General features: G+C 41.9%; 1 protein-coding gene across 1 annotated transcript; it reads left to right on the plus strand.

The window, feature by feature from the left end:
• The first annotated feature begins 7,248 nt into the window (after nucleotides 1-7,248).
• Nucleotides 7,249-9,075, plus strand: LOC106391147 (receptor-like kinase LIP1). The gene is made up of 7 exons (XM_013831733.3): nucleotides 7,249-7,423; nucleotides 7,508-7,722; nucleotides 7,818-8,035; nucleotides 8,258-8,347; nucleotides 8,429-8,542; nucleotides 8,618-8,686; nucleotides 8,778-9,075. Exons 2-7 carry the CDS (start codon nucleotides 7,518-7,520, stop codon nucleotides 8,856-8,858), a joined length of 777 nt encoding a protein of 258 aa, XP_013687187.2. The 5' UTR covers nucleotides 7,249-7,423; nucleotides 7,508-7,517; the 3' UTR covers nucleotides 8,859-9,075.
• The last annotated feature ends 8,388 nt before the right edge of the window (nucleotides 9,076-17,463 follow it).

The following is a 17,463-nucleotide window of genomic DNA, read 5'->3' on the forward strand; positions in this document are numbered from 1 at the left end:
ATCCACACATGTACTCGATATGTTTGAAACTTTTCCAATAAAACTCATTTTATTTCGGTCTCCCGATTCACTTGCAATAAGCCACAACAATCAGAGATTAACCAGAGAAACACCCAAAACAAGGGTCTCCAAACACGCATACCTTTCAAGCAGTCCTTGGATGGGAACTAACATAAACAACAATCACTGCGTATCAATGGTCAAGCAAGACCAAATACATCTTCTCTAAAAACGAAGATCGTAACTCTCTCACTACAAAGGATATACCTTTCGGAAAAAGCGAGACGTCGTAAATATTTTCGAGAGATATTATCCAAACACACGGTCCGTCCGCGACTCTAAAAAAAAAAACAAATTGCCCGTCGATTGGCCCCGACGGACAAACCCAAAACGTTCTAAAAAAAACTCGTAGTCTAACCTTTCCTAAAAGTAAAGGTTCACTTACATTCGACGAGGATACCATAGCCCGCTATACAAGAAATCCGAAATTTTGGTCAGCACTCCAGACGGTCTCTGGAGAGTGCTCGGTGCGTTCCATACAAGTCATATAAGCCGGTGCCAAGTCGCGGACTTTAAATCGGAAAGAACCAGGTGAAAATCGCCCACAAGCAAAACGAGAGCGGATCAGTCGTCGCACAGCCTTAGAGCCGAAAGTAAACCTAGGTCTTGCCCTAAACCCAGTCCTGCTGGTCCACTAACATCTCAAGACATGATACGAGATCTTAAAAACATGTCCCATTGTCTATATCTAATACGCTCACGAAACTTTGCGAAACTAATAAACGTTTCCGAACGCCCTTGTTCAGTAAGAGCAAACGAACAAGACGATAAACTAAGAGTTAAGATACGAAGTGACAACTCGTATCTTTCCCTCACACTTGGCAGAAGTATAAACTAAAGCGCACAGAATGTCAATCATTCACATAGAAGCCGCAAAAAACGGCTAGGACCCAAAGCCACCAAACGGCCGGTCTCAAACACATAGTTCACATAGCCTCACAAGGCCATAACACACATAAATCAAATACGGCCACACTCGGCCTAGATACATCAAACCTCAAAATAAAACTAAGGAAAATAATCCTCAAAGCTCAAAGTCGAAGAACCCGGACATGGAGACCCCAAACGAGCTCGCAGGCTGGTCCAACTCTCCGTCCGCGACTCCGGCACCTTCATCACCAACACCGGTTCCCGCTTCCGCTGTGTCCTCCGAGACCTCGATGGAATCCCAAAGCTGTCGGACCCTTCCTTCGATCGGAGGAACCAAGGATTCGGCATGGGCACACCCGTTCATAAGACCCGACATCTCAGCGACCTCGGCAGGAAAAGAGAAGTCCTCGTTCTGCGACTTGTAGAGGGTAGCAACCGAGCCACGGCACTCGCGAAAATCGCCCACGAATTCTTGAGAATCCTTAAAGCTCTCGAATTCGGTGGCAAACAAAGCAGCCCTCCGCTTCATTTCGGCGACAATCGCTCTCTTTCCTCTCCTCTCCGCGTGGACAAGGGCCTTAGAATGGAGCTCAGCCTGTCTCCGGCTCTGTTCTTCGACCTCCTTCCGAAACCGAAAGAGTTCTCTTTCAGCCTCCTCGGCTTTGAAGTGAGAGATACGCGACTCCCGGAAACTTCCGTCGAGCGCCGCATTGAACACCCTCATCCCCTGCACGAACTTAAGATCGGAAAAGGAAACAAAAAAAATATATATATAATTTAGATCAAAGTTCAAAGGATAAACCTCGTTGATTAAGCTGGAGCCTTCGGAGACTACTTTCCTCCTCGACTCTTCGTCCAGCGACTTATGAGTAGTAAAACCGGGAGGGAGGTCGGCAAAAAAGTCGCTGGGAAGGGGAACCTCGCTGGTTCCACTGCTTTCCCCTGGGGAGAAACTAGGGTTCCATTCTGGCAGCGGAGGGTTTCCCAAGACGTTCTCAGAGGCAACTCCCTCTACGTCATACGGAACGTCAAGAGGCTGAGAGACGGCTCGAGATCGATGGAGCTCCACCGCGCTTCGAATCCGTTCAACGGTGAAGGAATTCCAGAAGAACGGCCTGCCGCGGAGAAGATCTCGCTTGGCAAAAAGATCGGCAAGAGTCGGCGGAAGGATCCTGTTCACTGCAAGATAATAAAAAAAAATCATCTTCGCATGTTTTCAAGGTATCAAAACGAAAAACATAGCTATTCGTATTACCACGGGTGAAGTTCCACTCCCGACAGAATAGGTGGAGGTAGCTCTCCTCGACAGACTCCCCATCTATCTGGACAAAGAAAAAGCGCTCGAACCATGTCTTAGGATGTGAAGTGTGCCCCTGAATTATAGCCATGGCCTTCTTTGGCGCCATGCGGTATGAGCCATCGATCCCCGTTCCTCTCGTAAACCAAAATCCCTCGAAGTCACCAGGGTTAAGATCCATTCCTAGCTCATAACTCGAGATCAACACGCCGAGCCAATGCGGCAAGGCCGGAACGCTTAGCTGGCTGATCGAAAAGTGGTGAAGCGCGCGGACGATGGTACCAGGGATCGGAAACCACATGCGGCAATACACCAGGAAGGCCTCGTAGGAAGTAAAGAAACCTTCCGGAGGGTTCTTCGCACTCTCGTTGCCACTCGGGATCCGAAATACGACTCCACTTGGAATCTGGTAAAAGTCCCTGAGAGTCGTGAGGTAGTCGGGAGAGACCATGCTCGGCGTGAGGGGTGCGTTTGGCGACCTCACGGGCCTCTTAGGAATCGGAATGTCTTGCGAAGGTGGAGGCGAGCCGCAAAGAGCTTTGTAGTACGCATCCTTTGCTTCTTCCTCAACTTCAAACTCTTCTTTCGGGGCGATCACCTCATTGGCAGAAGAGTCATCCGAAGATGAGTGTGAGGAAGAATTCCTCTTTGAAGATCCTTTTCTTGAAGACATTTTCTTTGAGCAAAGAGAGATCTTGGAGAAAAAAATTCTATCTTGGAGAAATCTTTTTTTAAGGGAAGAAGTGAGTAAAGAATTTGAAAAACTTACTTCCCTTACTTATACAGTTTTTTTTACTATTCACCTTCAATCGTTCGACAAACGATTACGTCTAATTCCACCTAGAACAGACCATACCGCAAGCTAGGACCTAACACCCAGGTCCACGGATCCTAGCTAGCTGGGGGGCTAACTGTTGGGGTCAAAATCGGTCACGATGGAATCGATATCCGAAAGTCCTCAGAAAAACCGAATCTCGGTCAAAACTTCAAAAGCCGAGAAAACGAATAGTCGAAACGGATCGCTCGGCGAGCTCGACCATGACACGAGCCAGCTCGCCCGGCGAGCACGACCGCGACACGAGCCAGCTCGCCCGGCGAGCACGACCGTGTTGCCGGTCGACTCGCCGGCGAGCTCGGACGCGACACGAGCCAGCACGCCCGGCGAGCATGGCCGTGTTGCCGGTCGACTCGCCGGCGAGCTCGGCCGTGACACGAGCCAGCTCGCCTGGTGAGCACGGCCGTGTTGCCGGTCGGCTCGCCGGCGAGCTCGACCGTGGCACGGATCAGCTCGCCCGGCGAGCGCGGCCAATTCTCTGTGGACCATTCCGAACCCGGTCCCATCCCATAACCATGCATCTTCGTCCGAAGTTTCCGTAACTCAGTCTTCGGGTCCGTGGATACGACACCAATGTTCCGTCTAAAAAACATCGTCAAAAGTATTCGGGAAGTTGGGAAGGTTATGTCTCTCGAACGGTTTCCTATTCTTCGTAGTAGAGCAGGTTACGATTAACTTAACACCAACTGCCTCGGCTATGCGAAGAAACAGGGTTCCGTTGGAAGAACCATGCCTATACAATCGGCTACTTCGCGAGTAAAATAGTAAAAACGCTTAAGTCTCGATACGGCCCAAAGAGGGTCCGAATTGCGGACAACGGCCCATCTATGGTCCCCGAAGACTTGAGCCCAAAGACTGGTATGACGGTTTATCGCATCCGTGGGAAGAGATAAATGTCAAATTTCCGAAGATAATCACAAAGAAGAAGGAAATATGGAAAAGCCCGCTTCGCGACAAATCCGGCCCAAGAAGAGGTAAACCGACCTAAGGAGGAGTATATAAGGAGGACCTAGGACGAAGAGAGACAAAAGAGCACATCAGAGCAAACTTAATACTTAGAGCAATTTAGGCATTTTTCCGTTTTTACTATCGAGCTGCGACTCGACTAGGTTAGAACTTAGGTGGCTAGACTAGCAAACATACCGACAGCTCTCGTGGCCTAGGATCTTACATGTTGTTCACGCTCAAACGCGAATTCGGAAATAAGACCTCTTTGTTCTCTTTTCGCTCTTTTACGATTTATTACTTTCGAATCTTTCATATTGATTGTGTTGTGCGTGGCCCAGCAGATAACCGGAACCTTCAGGGAAGGCTAGGTTAGCTTGGGTTTCCTCCGATTAACAAAACTCAACGGTGTGAATTTCGGTTCCCACAGTCTTCTCGCTTTTCTAAGAGTGGAACGCGATAAGATTGGGGCTGCGCCTTATGACGGCTGCCTACGTACCCTTGTTGAAGGGATCAAGCCTTTCGTAGTTCGTTTTGGAGTTAAGGTTCTTATGACCTGTTTTCCAGCCAATGACAAGTAACCAAATAAATGCGGCAAATATGTAAAGACAATATAGCGAGTTTAGAAAGAGTTGATCTTATTTCGAATCCGCGTAAAAGCGTTGTGATCATTACAAAAGATTATAAAAGCGTCGGCCGCAAGAGCTGTCAGCGAATTACTTAGTTCTAGCAACCTAAAACCTTAAACCTAGTTGAGTCGCAGCTCGATAACAGAAGACGAAAAAGATACGAAAAAGGTTTTGATTGATTTCGGACTGAACCTTATGAAAGGCTGCCTACGTACCCCTTTCGAGGATCAAGCCGAATGTAGTTTGATTGAGAGAGTAGAACAAGAGATCGAACTACCTGGGTGAGTTCGTCTAATAATCGAGTGCCAGTCATAAAAACAGAACATGTCGAGAATAATGCCTAAAAGTATCAAAGTGCATAGAGTTCTCAGAGTAAAAAGAATTGTCCCCTTGACTCTTCAACCTCGACGTCCTTATATACTCCTCCTAGAGGCGGTTTGCTCATTCCCGTCCTGCCTTTGGTCGAATTTATCGCTTCGCGGAAATATTCCATTTTCCTTCGATCTTCGTGTTTATCTTTGGAAACTTCATATTTATCCTCTGAACTTGACATTTATCTTCTCCTGCATAACAAAAGATAAAACGTCATAACGATTGGGTTTGATTTGGTATAAAATCGTAAGTGGGCTCTTAGCCGCGTGCATGTGCTTAATTGCATCATCAGCTCCTCGGCGTTCACTGAATGTAATAAACCCAAAACCACGTGGGCGGCCAGTATCTTTCCCCACCATGTTACGTTGGTGATGAAGAATCAGTTATATTGGAAGCTTGAACCAGTCGAGATTGACAATTGGGTTATATGGCGTTTTGGGTTAAACCGCCAGTTAGATATTACTCAATGGTTTACGGTTATTGAAAACCGCTAATCAGTTGTAGCTACCCTTGCCTAATATAAAAGCAAGGCTCGTGAGTTGTATTAGTTATCAGAGAAAGATAGATTGTACTAGAGTTACAAACTTTAGGTCACGACCGTTGTGATCTTGGAAGAGTTTAGTAATTTGCCTTGCTAGGCCCCAGAGACGTAGCCACATCGGTGAACTCAGGGTAATCAATTAATCTCTGTGTGTGCTCCTGTTCTTATTTCGTTTCTCTCTCGTTCCTTGCGTATTCGTGTTCCTGAGTATTTTTCGTTGAGAGTTTCGTGTCGTGAATTGTGCAACGTCGGTTCGAGGTTGAACAGCTTCGCGGTTCATATCGAACATCAAACGAACTTGATTCCTAACACACCATGATCTACAAAAAGACCAATAGTGTTATGAAACAGCAAAAGTACACCCAAAGTGAACCTGATATTTAGAACTATCACATTAGAGCAAAAATATTAAATGCACATGTCGCTTTTCTGTCCTTGCATTCGAGTTAAGAAATAAGATATAGAATGTCCTAGAAGTGGCAAACAGAAGACAACCAGTAAAACTCGGTAATTTCTGATGCATAGCAAGTTTCATAAAAGCATGGAAGTATATAGATGAAAAAAATTACTTCATTGGAAGTCCTTAGAACCACATAGCAGAATGTCAATTATATCTCCACACTTGTAGATATACAAATCCACAAGGACTATCACATCAATGTCATAGCAAAATGATGTCGATCGAAGATTAGCCTCTAGGCAACCATGCATACTCTAAACTCTTGCAACTGGCCAGGGCCGGCTTAGTAGAGACAAGCGGTGCGACTGCCTCGGGTCCAAACCCGTGTCCCCCCATATAATAATAATTAATGGACCCAATTTCTTTAAAAATTATATTTTTATATATAAAAAATTATGAATAATAATAAATAAAACTGAAAGTGACCCAAAATAATTTGATATGTATATAATTTTATTTTCATTACAAAATGTGCAAAACATTACTGATTAAATTTTAAAAATATTTTAAACATTATCTGCATATAAATTTTAGAGAGTAAATTTTTTTTTTTGGTCCTAGGACCCCTAATAGTATTGAGCCGGCCTGTAACTGGCATGTTAAGATCATTCCCACATTATCTCATTGTGATCACAACAAAACAACAGCAAGCGGGGTTTTCCAATCTGATTCCACTCAAAAAAAGAAGGCTAATATGCTGATCAAAACCTTTATCTAATTGAAGATGCTCCAATGCGCCAACAACTGTACTTGTTACAGAACAAAGCAGCTGACAAAACAAAACTCTCTTCACAGGCAAGACAAGTAAATAAGGTCCAAACAGAATCCATACAAAAAAAAAAAAGTAGGAAAACGTCAGCTTATGAGAGTTGAGACACTAGAAGCAACGGACACAAACTGATATGTATTCCAATACCGCTTGCTCAAAGGAAACACAGAGAACTACTAAGGAATCTCTGATGTCAAACAAAAAGCACTGCACTGATGCTGGGAAAAGACTCATAGCTAAATGAACAAGATGAAGTAGACTCCACGGAACGTGATATTTATCAAAACCCTTGCAATCCAAAGCACAGTTCTATCTAACATATGATCAAATCAAGTGAGGGAGAGCAGAGATTAGCGTTTTTTTTCTTTCTGATCAACAGATGAGCGTTTTCTTATTTAAGAAGACTAGTGATTTCTCCACTGTATCCTTCAACAAGTCAAGAAACCTCTCTAGACACATGTGTTCTTCCTCAATGCATCTCATACAAAAAAAACAAAAACTCAAGAAAGAACGTGTGCGGCAAATTACGAAAACACCCTTGAAAGCCTTTTAATTACAAGAATAACCTATAAACCCTAAAAAGGCCAAAAACTCATCTCCCTCAGTCTCCAAGCTCTCTCTCTCTCTCTCTCTGCGAAACTCACGGTACAAAAGTCTCTTCTTTTCGATAAATTTCTCGAAATTTTTGGATTCCTTAGTTTTAGGGTTTTGCAATTTTGATCTTTGCAGAGCAGAAAAGATGATAAAGAGACGATTTTACAAGCTAGAGCATGGTGACAAAGACAGTGGATCCGACTCCTCTTGCTTCTCTTCTGATTCCGATCCTGAGTCTGAAGAAGAAGAAGAAGAATCAGAGCAATCCGAATCCGAAGACTCCGTTGCAGAAGCTTCCGAAGACGATGATGATTCCGTCTCAGAGGGTGAAGGAGAAGATGACTCCCCAGGTTTGATTGCTTCTTCAGTCGAACCATTAATGAGAATGTTTAGAGAAGTTAGATAGTTAAAGTGACAACCTTTGGCTTTTAAATCAATGTTACAGCTGCTGGTGAGGATGCTGATGACTCTGATGGTGGTGCCTATCGAGGGAGACATGAGAAGACATCGATGCAATACGGTTTAGAAGAACCACCGGAAGAGGAGGAAGAGAACTATATTCTAGGTTTTATGATTAAATGCAAATCTGTTTATAAATGCAGATATTGTCCAAACACTGTTTGTTTGAATGAGAAAACTATGCAAGAACATGTTTCCTCCAAGGTAGTAAAACTATTTAGCTTTATTCAATCATTGCTATAGCTGAGTATATATTATCCAGCTTCAGCCTCGTCTTGTAGTTATTCAAAAAGTTAGCTATATCATTCAAAAGCAGTGGATATAGGACTGTGTATATTAAACTGAAGGGTTAGATAATAAGAATGAGGTTTTCTCGCTCCAATCTTGTAGGTATGAAAAGTTTTATTTTGATTTGGCTAATTTCAGAAGCATGCTCGTTCTGAGAAACTAATGAAAGAAGAGAAGTTCGGAACTGATGATGATGAAGATGTTGATGATCCTGAGAAGCCATCTCAGGTTTTGCTTTTTTTTGGCATTAGAGAATATGCCGACGAGTTCTTTTGATAAGTCTTAAACAAATACTTGCCTTAAATATAGGAGAAGCAGATAAAAGGGAACAGGAGATCACAAAGAAAGGGTAAGAGATCACAAAAGCAAGGAAACCTCAGAACAGATGATGACAAAGCTGATGATCCTAAAACGCCATCTCAGGTTTTGCTTTCTGACATTTGAGAAAAATGCTTTGAGTTATTCAGTTGAGTGCTAAACAAAATTCTTGTAAACTAGGAGAAGCAGGTTAAAGGAAACAGAAAATCAAGAAGACAAGGTATGATGGTGTCAAAAAAACAGGAAAAGGTAAGCGTAGCCGGTTCATTACTGTAACTTCGTGACCATGCTTAGTATGTCAAAAACCTTACTGGTTCATTGTTTATATATGAACATCCAGGGTTCATCGACCACAAACGGAGTGAAGGCAACTGATAAGACGCTAAAATCTAGAAAGAAAATGCGTCAAACTAAGGACTGAGACCAGTTATCTCCAGCAATATGAAAGGCCCGAAAGGTTCATCTTTTTCACTTGGAAATCGATGGACAATGAAGAAAACATAAGACAGTGTACGTTATGTGTCAGATTATGTGTTATTTAACTGATATATAATTCTGAACAATTGAGATTTGAGTTATACAGTTGTGTGTTCTGTTTTGTCGTCAATTATTGAGTTTGGGTTTCTTGCTTCAGCCAATTATTGAGTTATTCACGAATGCATTGAGAAAAAAAAGGCAGAGTGGGATTTGAATAACTTCTCTACTGCTCTTCTTCTAAAAACAGCTTGAAGAAGCATTGGCTTCACGTGCCGTCTTACCTGTTATTGTCCGTGACCAAGAACTTGATTATATAAAAAATTAAGTTTTAATTAAATTTTACAAGAGCCACAATTATATGTGTGGCTATTTGTGCATTAAAATCCACAACTAGATTTGTGGTTATATGTACCAATAAAGCTACAATTTGGTATGTGGCTAATTGTGGCGATAATGGCTACAAAATATAATTGTTGTTATTTGTAGATATTAACCGAAAAAATCGCTTGTGGCTGAGTCGTGGAAGTTAAACCACAAATAGCCACAATTATGCGACAGCGACAAGCTTGACGTCGCAAATTTTTTTCGTGGCTACATGTAGCTATCCGACAAATAGCCACAATTTTTTTAGATTTAGCTTCAAACTTTTTTGCGGCTATCAGTCATTTTTCTTGTAGTGACTTGTTCAAGCTCTTCTCGTCCAGTGAGCCAGTGTGGTGCAAGTCCTCAAGAACAAGGTTCGAGACTCTTGTTTCGTTAATGCATTCTTTAACACCTTCCCAGTTGCAGAGATCTGTTCCTCGCCATGGAGTTTGATGGATCAATGGACAATTTCATCCTCAGTAGAGCTTCAATGAAAAAGAAGAAGAAGAAGAAGAAGAAGATAGAAAGTAGATCAATCACTAACGTTCATATTTTTGTTCATAATGTTGTATATTCTTATTTCCTTTCTTTTATATGACATCCTATGTATATATTCAAAGCTCTCCTGTATCAATAATATCACATAATTCCAATACCTAATATGGTATCAGAGCAAGGCTCTTAAAATTGTTTTTGCCGCTTCATCTCTTATTTCTTCTCCTTCTTTAGCCTAACAACAAACTCTTTTTCTCCTTCTTCTCTCTGTTTCTAATCATGTCTGCATCTAGTGAGCCCACCTCTGCCTACAATGCTAGAGATCCCGCTTCAACTCTTCTCTCCATCAACATGTCGAACATTACCAAGCTCTGCAATCTCAACTACATCATTTGGAGCAGACAGACCAAAGCTTTAATTGAAGGACATGAACTTCATGGATTCATTGATGAAACAACTGCAACTCCAACGCCTACCATAATCATCGATGGACAGACAACAACAAATCTGGCTTATGCTCCATGGCATAGGTAGGATAGTCTTCTCTACATTGCAATCATTGGATCCATCTCATTACCAATCCAACCTCTGGTTTCCATGGCGACTACCACATCTGAAGTGTGGAATATTTTGGCCACAACATTCGGAAAACCTAACAGAGGGTACATACTACAATTAAAACATCAAATCCGCAAGAGTGTTAAAGGTACAAGAACCATCACTGAGTATCTCCATGCCATCAGAACCAAAGCAGATGACTTGGCTCTTGTTGGGAAGCCTCTTGATCCTGAAGATCTAACTGAGCATATATTTTCTGGCTTGGGTGAAGAGTACAAACCAGAGATTGATGCAGTCAACGGCCGTGATACGCCAATAGCCTTTCATGAGCTCCACGGACGTTTACTCAACCGTGAGGCCATGATCCTTTGCAAGGATTCAGCTGCAGTGACACAAACTCCGATCACAGCAAATGCAACTCAAACTCAAGCACAACAGAACAATTGGCGTCCTAACCAATGAAACAACAACTCGCGGTTCTACAACAACAACTACTGAAACATCATCAACAACAACCGTCAATCCAAACTATATCTTGTAATATGTCAAGCATGTGGGACACAAGGTCATACTGCCAAAAAATTCCCGGAGTTCAGAATCATACGTGGATCTCAGCAGAAAAAAAAAAGAATCAACAACAACAATAGCAGAATATGCCATATGGAAATCCATATCAACAAAACCAGCAAAAACAATGGCATCCTCGGGAAAATGCAGCAGTGATGACAGGTGTCTGACGCATCTTGGTTGTTGGATTCTGGTATTTCCCACCACATGACATCAGACCTTCCGAATCTGTCCTTACATGCTCCTTACAATGGTGGCGATGATGTCTTACTTGGAGATGGTTCTGGTCTATCCATCTCTCATACTGGTTCTTTATCTCTTCCTTCTCTCAAACATATTTTTTTCTTAAATAATGTGTTCTATCTTCCATCCTTAGATAAGAATCTTATTTCAGTTTTCAGTTGTGTTCAGCTAATAATGTTTCTGTAACCTTTACACCAACCTATTTCCAGGTCCAAGATCTGACTACGGGGGCGCTTCGTCTTCAAGGAACACCTAAAGATGGAACATACCAGTGGCCAAGTCGGAGTTATGCCAAGTACCCATCACATTCTTATGCTTCGGCTATTAGAACTACTCTATTTGATTGGCACTCTATATTAGGCCACCCTGATTTTTCTATTCTTCACACTATGGTTTCTTTGTATGATTTTCCGATTTCTTCTAAAGCTTTATTAAACAAACCTTGAACTATTTGTTCCATTAAAAAAAGGCATAAACTGCCATTTGCAACTTCTACTCTTATATCTACTTTCCCATTAGATATAGTTTTCTCTGATGTTTGGCCATCTCCACATTTCTATAGATGGTTTCAAGTACTATGTCATTTTTGTCGATCATTTTACCCGATATACATGGTTTTATCCGTTGAAACAAAAATCACAGGTTCATGATGTTTTCACAAGATTCAAAGCATTGGTTGAAAATCGATTTCAAACCAAGCTGAGAACTCTTTACACATATAATGGGGGAGATTTTATTGCATTAAAATCACTCATGGCATTTCTCATTTTACAACTCCTCCCCATACACCATAACATAATGGTATAGCTGAACGACGCCATATGCATATTGTCGAAACCGACTTAGCCTTGCGGTCTGATATGCTATGTATTTGACCACTTTTTATGCCATAGTATAGATCTTATTCAGAGTCTTTATGTTATGTTTGGAGTCTATTCTAGTGTATTTACAGGTTTATGTATGTTCTGGAGCATTGTAGACTTTATGGAGCTAAATGGAGCTTAAATGGAGATAAACCCGTAGCTGAGCAAATGAACAGGCGACAAAGTCGATACCCAGAGTCCACAAAACGAGAAGCTTTGCGGGCCAAGAATATGATTTGAGCCCATAAGTCTACATGTTTACCAGAATGCCCCTGACAAGTTTTGACCTAGAATATATAAGTTGTGATATTGTTTGGACAAGAAAGAACACATAAAAACATAATAGGATTTTATAGCTTAAGTTTTGGAGAGAACATCCAAGAACTCCTTCAGAGTATTGTATTGGAACTCCAGTTTTTCTCTCTTTATCTAATTATGCAATTCATTCAGTTTATCTTTATGTCTTGTTTTATTATGTCTGAGTAGTCACATTGTTAGACTTAGGGTTTATATGGTTATGAAAAGTTATTGAAATTAGAACTTCTAAGGTGATAAATTGACATCCTTCACAGAGTTAGGACTTATTGCTTGCATTAATCTAGGGTGGCTAATTAGGATCATTAGGAGTTGACAACTACGAGAGTAGGCTCATACCTGATAGTAATTCTGCTGAGCTAGATTCTTAGAGACGAGCTGTAGCCAGCTGGTCAAACCGATCTAGTGAACTTATCGATCTGAGATTAAAGCTTGTTGGAAGAGTATCGATCAACATCCTATAGGTGCATCGATCGTTACCGGTTCCGTGTGGCACAGGAGAGCGTGGACATTGAATTCCAACATGTAGACCCGCAGCGAGCGCTGGACAATCTTATATTAGTATCAATTGTCGGAGGTTCGTCTTCCTTATGGTCTAGGCTCCATAGGTCGACGTCGGAGGTTTCTCTATCTATGAACATAGAGTATTGTTTGAGAAGTTTCGAAGCGATGGCGGAAACTTCCGATGGAGTTTTGCCTAAAGCGGGAGAACTACTCGAGCCCTGCTCCCTGGAGATTTTCAACGAAGAGGCGACAATGGCCGGTGTTTCTTTTGCTTTTCTTTAGCTTGGCCCTTTCCATGGCGATCTGGAAGGTCTGAAGATGCGCTTTAGGATCGATGGTGCCATCGTAAGTGGGAATCTTGATTTTCTCAGGGTCTACGACCTTCGTCTCAGTGATGTGAGCAGTAAAATGAGTTATTCAAGCCTCTTCGAGAAGCTTGTCGATTTTAGGCGTGGAGCTGGTAGTGTGGTGAATATGAGATTTTACCTCTTTCACTTCCACAGCTGTTTTCCTCATGTAATCAACGAGATCGTGGATCTCGTCAAAGTCGTCGTCAGCAGGTTTTTGAGTTTGCCGGCGTTTGCTGCGAGAGACTCGAGCCTGTTCCTCGGTGACTTTCTCTTGTTCTACCTAAAAGATGTTTTCTTCTTCCTCAGTCATGGGCTTTTCGAACAAAAAATCTTGCCGATTCGTGCGGCTTCTAGTCCTTCTTAGATGCACGTTTGCGTCCTTTTCCGAATGGTCGGACTGATCGCTGATATCCAAGTTGACTCGTTCGATTTCGTTTACATCGGCGTCCTGCTCATCAGGCAGAATATTCTTTGAGTCTTTATGTGTCGATCGGGGTTATCTCATCGGGAATTTTTCATGATATGTTTCCCTGCGCGTTCCCAGGCTTGTCCAACGCAGTCGCGAAATCTAACCTTCTTCCCTGGACTCTGATGGTTCCACGTGGAAGGACGGCCCGATTCTCGCTGTTAGGGTTTCGACCTGTTTAGCGAGGGTACCCATGACCTTATCTTGTTCTTCTGACTTCTTTGAAAACTTCGTGAACATCTTCTTAAACTCCTCGAGCGTCGTGGTGTTAGTGTCAGTGTGGACCACAGAAACGTTCGCTGTTGGAGTTTGTTTATGTCGTCGCTGGCATCAGTGCCGTCGCAAGTTCGTTGGTTGTTCTAGTCGTCTGCAGACATACTGACCAAGCTTTTTGTGGCTGTGAGTTGATTGTACCCTCTTTCTTCTAGAGCCTAACTGTGGGAACCAAAATTTACACCGTCGGTTTCCGTAATCTGTGGAAAATTAAGAAACCCTAACTTTCCCTGAGATCCCAGATTTATGCTAAGCCAAACGTCAAGTAATCAATATTATGAAAAACAAAAAAAATTTAATATCATTCGAAAAGAGAGCAAAGAAGATTTTATTCTGAATCTGCGTTTCAGCGTTTACAACAAGTAAAAGCCTCGGCAGTAAGAGTTGTTGGCGAGTTCCCTTATTCTAACCACCTAAGACTTGAAAACCTAGTTGAATCGTAGCTCGATAACAAAAACGGAAAATTGCCAAAATCACCCTACGTGCTAAATTTGTGTAAAAAGTTCTCTCTTGCGCCTCTCGCCTTGGCATCCCTTATATACTCCTCCTAGGTCAGTTTGCCCTTTCCTTTTCTGCCCCCGGGTCGAGTTTATCTTCTTGCGGAAACATTCTATTTTTCTCGATCTTCATGATTATTCTTCGAAATTTGACATTTATCTTCTTTCCGGAATATTCAATAAACCATTATAGTGACTTTGAGCTCATTCTGAACTAAAATCGTAAGGGGGAATTTGCCGCGTTTTAGACCTTTTCGGGCTGATTTTCGACTAAAATGTTTTTACGATTTCTTTCAGAGAAATCGCCTTCTGTACGACGTTGGATTTACGAGATAGTGGAAACCAATCGTATAGTCGAGATAACCATGGGGTTAAGTTGACCGTTATCATTTTATTCGATTGATTGAGATTCATATGAGAAACAAGTCATTGTTAATTTTATCGTAGAGGTTCAACGGTTACTCCGATCGAGATCAAACTAGAGACGGTTTCATCGGGACTCGTAGGAGAGAGTTCTGGAGAGTGAGACGAGAGTGCTGATCCTAAGTTGGACATGGTCGACTCAACTCGCCATTGGGCGAGTTGGATTGGTCGATCCAACTCACCCAATGGCGGGTAGGACGATGCTGGTTTGGTTGTTTCGATGCTCGGGAATCGTCTGTTCGGGAGATTGAATGATCCTTTCTGAGAAGCTTGTCGTGTAATACTTTGCGAAGTTTTAGTTTTCCGTATTTTTATTCTCGAGGATTTTGCGACATTGATTTTGTCATAACCGATTTTGACCGTAACATCGGACATGGAATAAAGGAATTTATACCCAAGCATGAAAAGATTGGAAAAACGTTCTCGTGGAAGGTTTTTGCGATAAATGACGAGTCTTACAAAATGATCTTCCGTCAAACAAATTTCAGAAGTTTCCTCGGAAAAACATCATCTATAAGATGTAGTCTTCTTTATAACAACTTTCGGAAAACGTTTACGGAAAATCTCTCGTAAAACAAATAAAATAGTTTAAAAAGTACACAAAGCAATCAACAAAGGGAACAACGTGCCTACCGTCTTCCCATCTCACTTGATGGTGAGACCATGCTCCTCAGCTCGTCTCGCCTGATGGCGACACCGTGCTCCCTCGCTTGTCTCGCATAGTGGTGACATCACTCTCCTTCGATCATGTCGCCTAGTGGCAACAGCACATCCTCTGTTCCTTGTCGCCTAGTGTAGACACCACACCCTCCGCTCTATGTCACTTAGTGGCTAGAGTACTCTCCTCCAACCATGTCGCCTAGTGGCGACACTAATCTTCCTCACTCCATCTCCCCTAGTGGCGAGAGAATGCTCCTCCGACCATCTCTCCCAATGGTGACACTTTGCTCTTCCGCTATTTTCGCCCTCATATGTCATTCTTAGTTGTCTCCTTCGACTCTCGATTGAGCTGTCTCTTGTTTTGTCTCAATTGGAGCTTCTGTTAAATTTTACGATAAAATAGCAAAGACTTGTTATCTCAATTTTACGACTGGTTTTCATCATCCTATAGAACCAACAATATGGGAACCAAGATCATACAAAAGATGTATTCTCCGAAAGAAACCGTAAAAACGTTAAAGTCAAAAATGGCATGAGAAGGTCTACAACGCGACAAAAGCCCACTTACGACTCAAAACGAGAACATGCCCAAACTAAAATGATGGTTTATTTTATTTCCATAGAAGATAAATGGAAAGGAAGATAAATGTAAAGTTTCCATGATAAACAAGAAAATCGAGAGGATAAGGAAGATTTCCGCAATGAGGTAAACTCGAAGTAGGGGCAAAAAAGGAAGGACGGTAGACCTTGGAGGCATATATAAGGGAAGCAAATGCGAGGAGTGCAAGGATGATTCTTTAAACTCTTAGAACTCTTGCACTTAGAATTTGTAGGCATTATTCTTGACTTGCTTGGTTTTCTTTATCTTGAAATCGATTACTAGACGAACTCGTACATGCAGTTCAATTTCTTGTTCTAATCTTTTTAATTGAACTACGTTCGGCTTAATTCTTGAAAGGGGTACGTAAGAAGCCTTTCAGAAGGTTTAGTCCGAAATCAACAAAAAAAAAATTCCATATCTTCTTCGTCTTTTGCTAATGAGCAGCGACTCAACTAGGTTTAAGGTTTTAGGTGGTTAGAACTAGGGAAATAGCTGATAGCTCTTGCGGCCGAAGCTTTTATAATCTTTTGGAATGATCACAATGCTCTTAAGCGGATTCGAAATAATGATCTATTTTTTCTAAATTCGTTTTGTTATCTTTCTATATTTTCCGAATTTATTTGGTCACTTGTCGTTGGCTCTCATAGAAAATCTTAACTTCAAGGAAAGTAAGGTATTCTTTGCTTTCCTCATTTCATCAAAATCGACAATGCGAATTTTGGTTCCCACAATACCTAGTCAATAGTATCGATCGACAGTTTATCCGTGTTTAAATGCGAGAGTTGGAACACTGGACTTAATCATGATTGGACTTGCAGCGAGAACTGGATATCGTTGCATTAGAATTGAGTTCTAGGATTGTCATTCGCATACCCATAACTTCTATATCATTATACCCTGTGGATTTGATCCCTACGTACTACAATTGAACCTCTTATTCGAGAGAGCAAAGGCGCTCATAGGGTAATTTAAGTGATATCAAATTTAGCACCGTTGCCGGGGAGCATTGGAGTCGCCATTAGACTCAGTTTGTTTGATTGAGTCTAGCTTATTTTTATGTTCTTATTTACTTTTTTTTCTTGATTTTTCACGTGCATGCTCCGCAGTACCAGAAGCAACAAGAAAAAAAGTTGTTATTCTCTGACCATGCACGTTTGGAACAGTTAATCTGCAAAGAGAGACGCATAGCAACGATCAACACCAACCCTTCTTCGTCGACTGATACTTGTTGGGGTCAAAATCGGTCACGACAGAACCAATGTCTGAAAGTCCCCAGAAAATATTTCTCGCAATAAAAATTTCGTATAATTTTTATTGAAAAAGTTATACGACGAGTTCTTGATATATTTTATCGACAACAAGAAGCAAACA

This window comes from Brassica napus, chromosome C4 (assembly GCF_020379485.1).
Source record: "Brassica napus cultivar Da-Ae chromosome C4, Da-Ae, whole genome shotgun sequence".
Lineage (NCBI taxonomy): Eukaryota > Viridiplantae > Streptophyta > Magnoliopsida > Brassicales > Brassicaceae > Brassica > Brassica napus.